General features: G+C 50.3%; 1 protein-coding gene across 1 annotated transcript; it reads right to left on the bottom strand.

The window, feature by feature from the left end:
• Window positions 1–464: 464 nt before the first annotated feature.
• LOC139180561 (upstream-binding factor 1-like protein 1) lies at window positions 465–1,352 on the bottom strand. The gene has a single exon (XM_070782407.1). The coding sequence runs from the start codon at window positions 1,350–1,352 to the stop codon at window positions 465–467; it is 888 nt and encodes a 295-aa protein (XP_070638508.1).
• Window positions 1,353–1,665: the final 313 nt, after the last annotated feature.

The following is a 1,665-nucleotide window of genomic DNA, read 5'->3' on the forward strand; positions in this document are numbered from 1 at the left end:
TCGTGTCCGACTCCTCGAGACCCCATGGACTGCAACCCACCAGGCTCCTCCGTCCATGGGATTTTCCAGGCAAGAGTACTGGAGCCTTACCCAGCTCACTGCCTGAGTCCTGAGGGACAAGGTCACAGAGAAGGGGCTCACAGCCCCCTGGAGCCCCTCACACGTCTGGCAGGCAGAGGGTGAGGAGAGCAAACCTTTCCAGTTCAGGGAGCTCAGTCTAGTCCAGGGTGCCCTGCAGCCCAGTCAGCTCAGGGTTTATTCCACGAGGCGTCATTGCATTGACTCTCTCAGGGTGAACATGGGGTGGATGGAAAGGCTAGAAATTACAGTACAAAATTCATTCTTTCCAACAGGTCCCACTTTGTATGAAGAGGGAGGAAAAGAAGGAAGGCAATGAAAAGGCGTGGAGAGAGAGCCCATGGACTTTTGCTGAAAGTTCTGTCCCTTCAGGTTGTGAACTAAACTCAGTTGGAATCTGAGTCAGAGGAGTCCCCTGAGGACGATGAGCTGGAGCTGCTGTCCTCCGGCTCAGAATCTCCATCTTCATCCTCACTGCTTGGGGCTGAGCAGCGGCTGCCTTCCTCCTCTTCCTCATTTTCTTCTGATCTCCCTGAGGCAGGAGAATGTTCTCCAGTCGTGTCTGATGATGCTAACTCTGCAGTCTGAAGCCCCGGGTCCTCTCTAAGTCTTCCTTGCAGACTCCCTGATGATGGGGACTGCAGACCCATCCTTCTAATCTTGGGGTTCAGGCCCCCTGTCACGCTCATGTTCTTACGCTTAACACAGGTCACCTCTCTGTAAGCAGCATATTCTTCAGGAGGCAGAGTCCTGAGCCAGAGATCAAGGTCCACCTTGTACTGTGTCTGCAGTCCCTCCGCCTGCTTCTTATAAAGCTCCTTCTGGTCCTGGGGGACCTGCTGCCAGCATCTACTGATCTCCACCATGTGCTCCCTCCGGGGCACCACTTTCAGCTCCCTGCTTGACCAGAGATCCTGGTGGAACTTGTGATAGCCATTCATCGGGGGCTTCTTGGGCTCTCCGTGGAATTTCCACTTCATGGGTAAACTCTTTTCTGGGGGAGACTTCACTGTTTGAACATTCTCCTGAAGCTTCTCTGGCACTTTCATTTCACTTCTTTGAGGGACACCAGATTTCTCGGGGTTTGGGACTAGATCAGGGTGCTGTGCTCTGAACAGAGCTATTTTCTCCCTAATATCCTTTTTCACTTTCTCAAGATCCTGACTTTGTTTCACCCTCAGCTGCTCAGGCACCTTCCTGTGTTCCTCAGAAAGAACCCTGGTCAGATCCTGGTTGCTTATCTTGGGGTGTTTTGGGATGTACTGTGGTCGCATCACTTGGGAAATGTGCCGGTAAGCTGTCAGGGATTTCTGGAACAAATAAACACATTTCTTGTGTTTTCTGGTGTTTTCTTCTGTTTTCTGTGTTTTCTTGTGTTTTTTTTTTTGGAAGATTGCTAACATTCTCCTTAGCTTCCAGGACTAATTCTTTCAGCGTGTGGAACTTTCTCACCTTATGGGAAACCTCTAACCATTTGAGTTTGCACATTTCCCCAGAAAAATCTTTAAAAGCTACTTTTTCCCAGTCCATCACTGACTGGGTTGTTTTGAACGTGTGCCCGTCACTGGATGGAATGCTTTTCCCCAT

Source organism: Bos indicus, chromosome 29 (assembly GCF_029378745.1).
Source record: "Bos indicus isolate NIAB-ARS_2022 breed Sahiwal x Tharparkar chromosome 29, NIAB-ARS_B.indTharparkar_mat_pri_1.0, whole genome shotgun sequence".
NCBI lineage: Eukaryota > Metazoa > Chordata > Mammalia > Artiodactyla > Bovidae > Bos > Bos indicus.

Bases quoted from the DNA above. Each gene is read 5' to 3' on its own strand.
- LOC139180561 (XM_070782407.1), bottom strand. From the start codon at position 1,352: ATGCGACCACAGTACATCCCAAAACACCCCAAGATAAGCAACCAGGAT.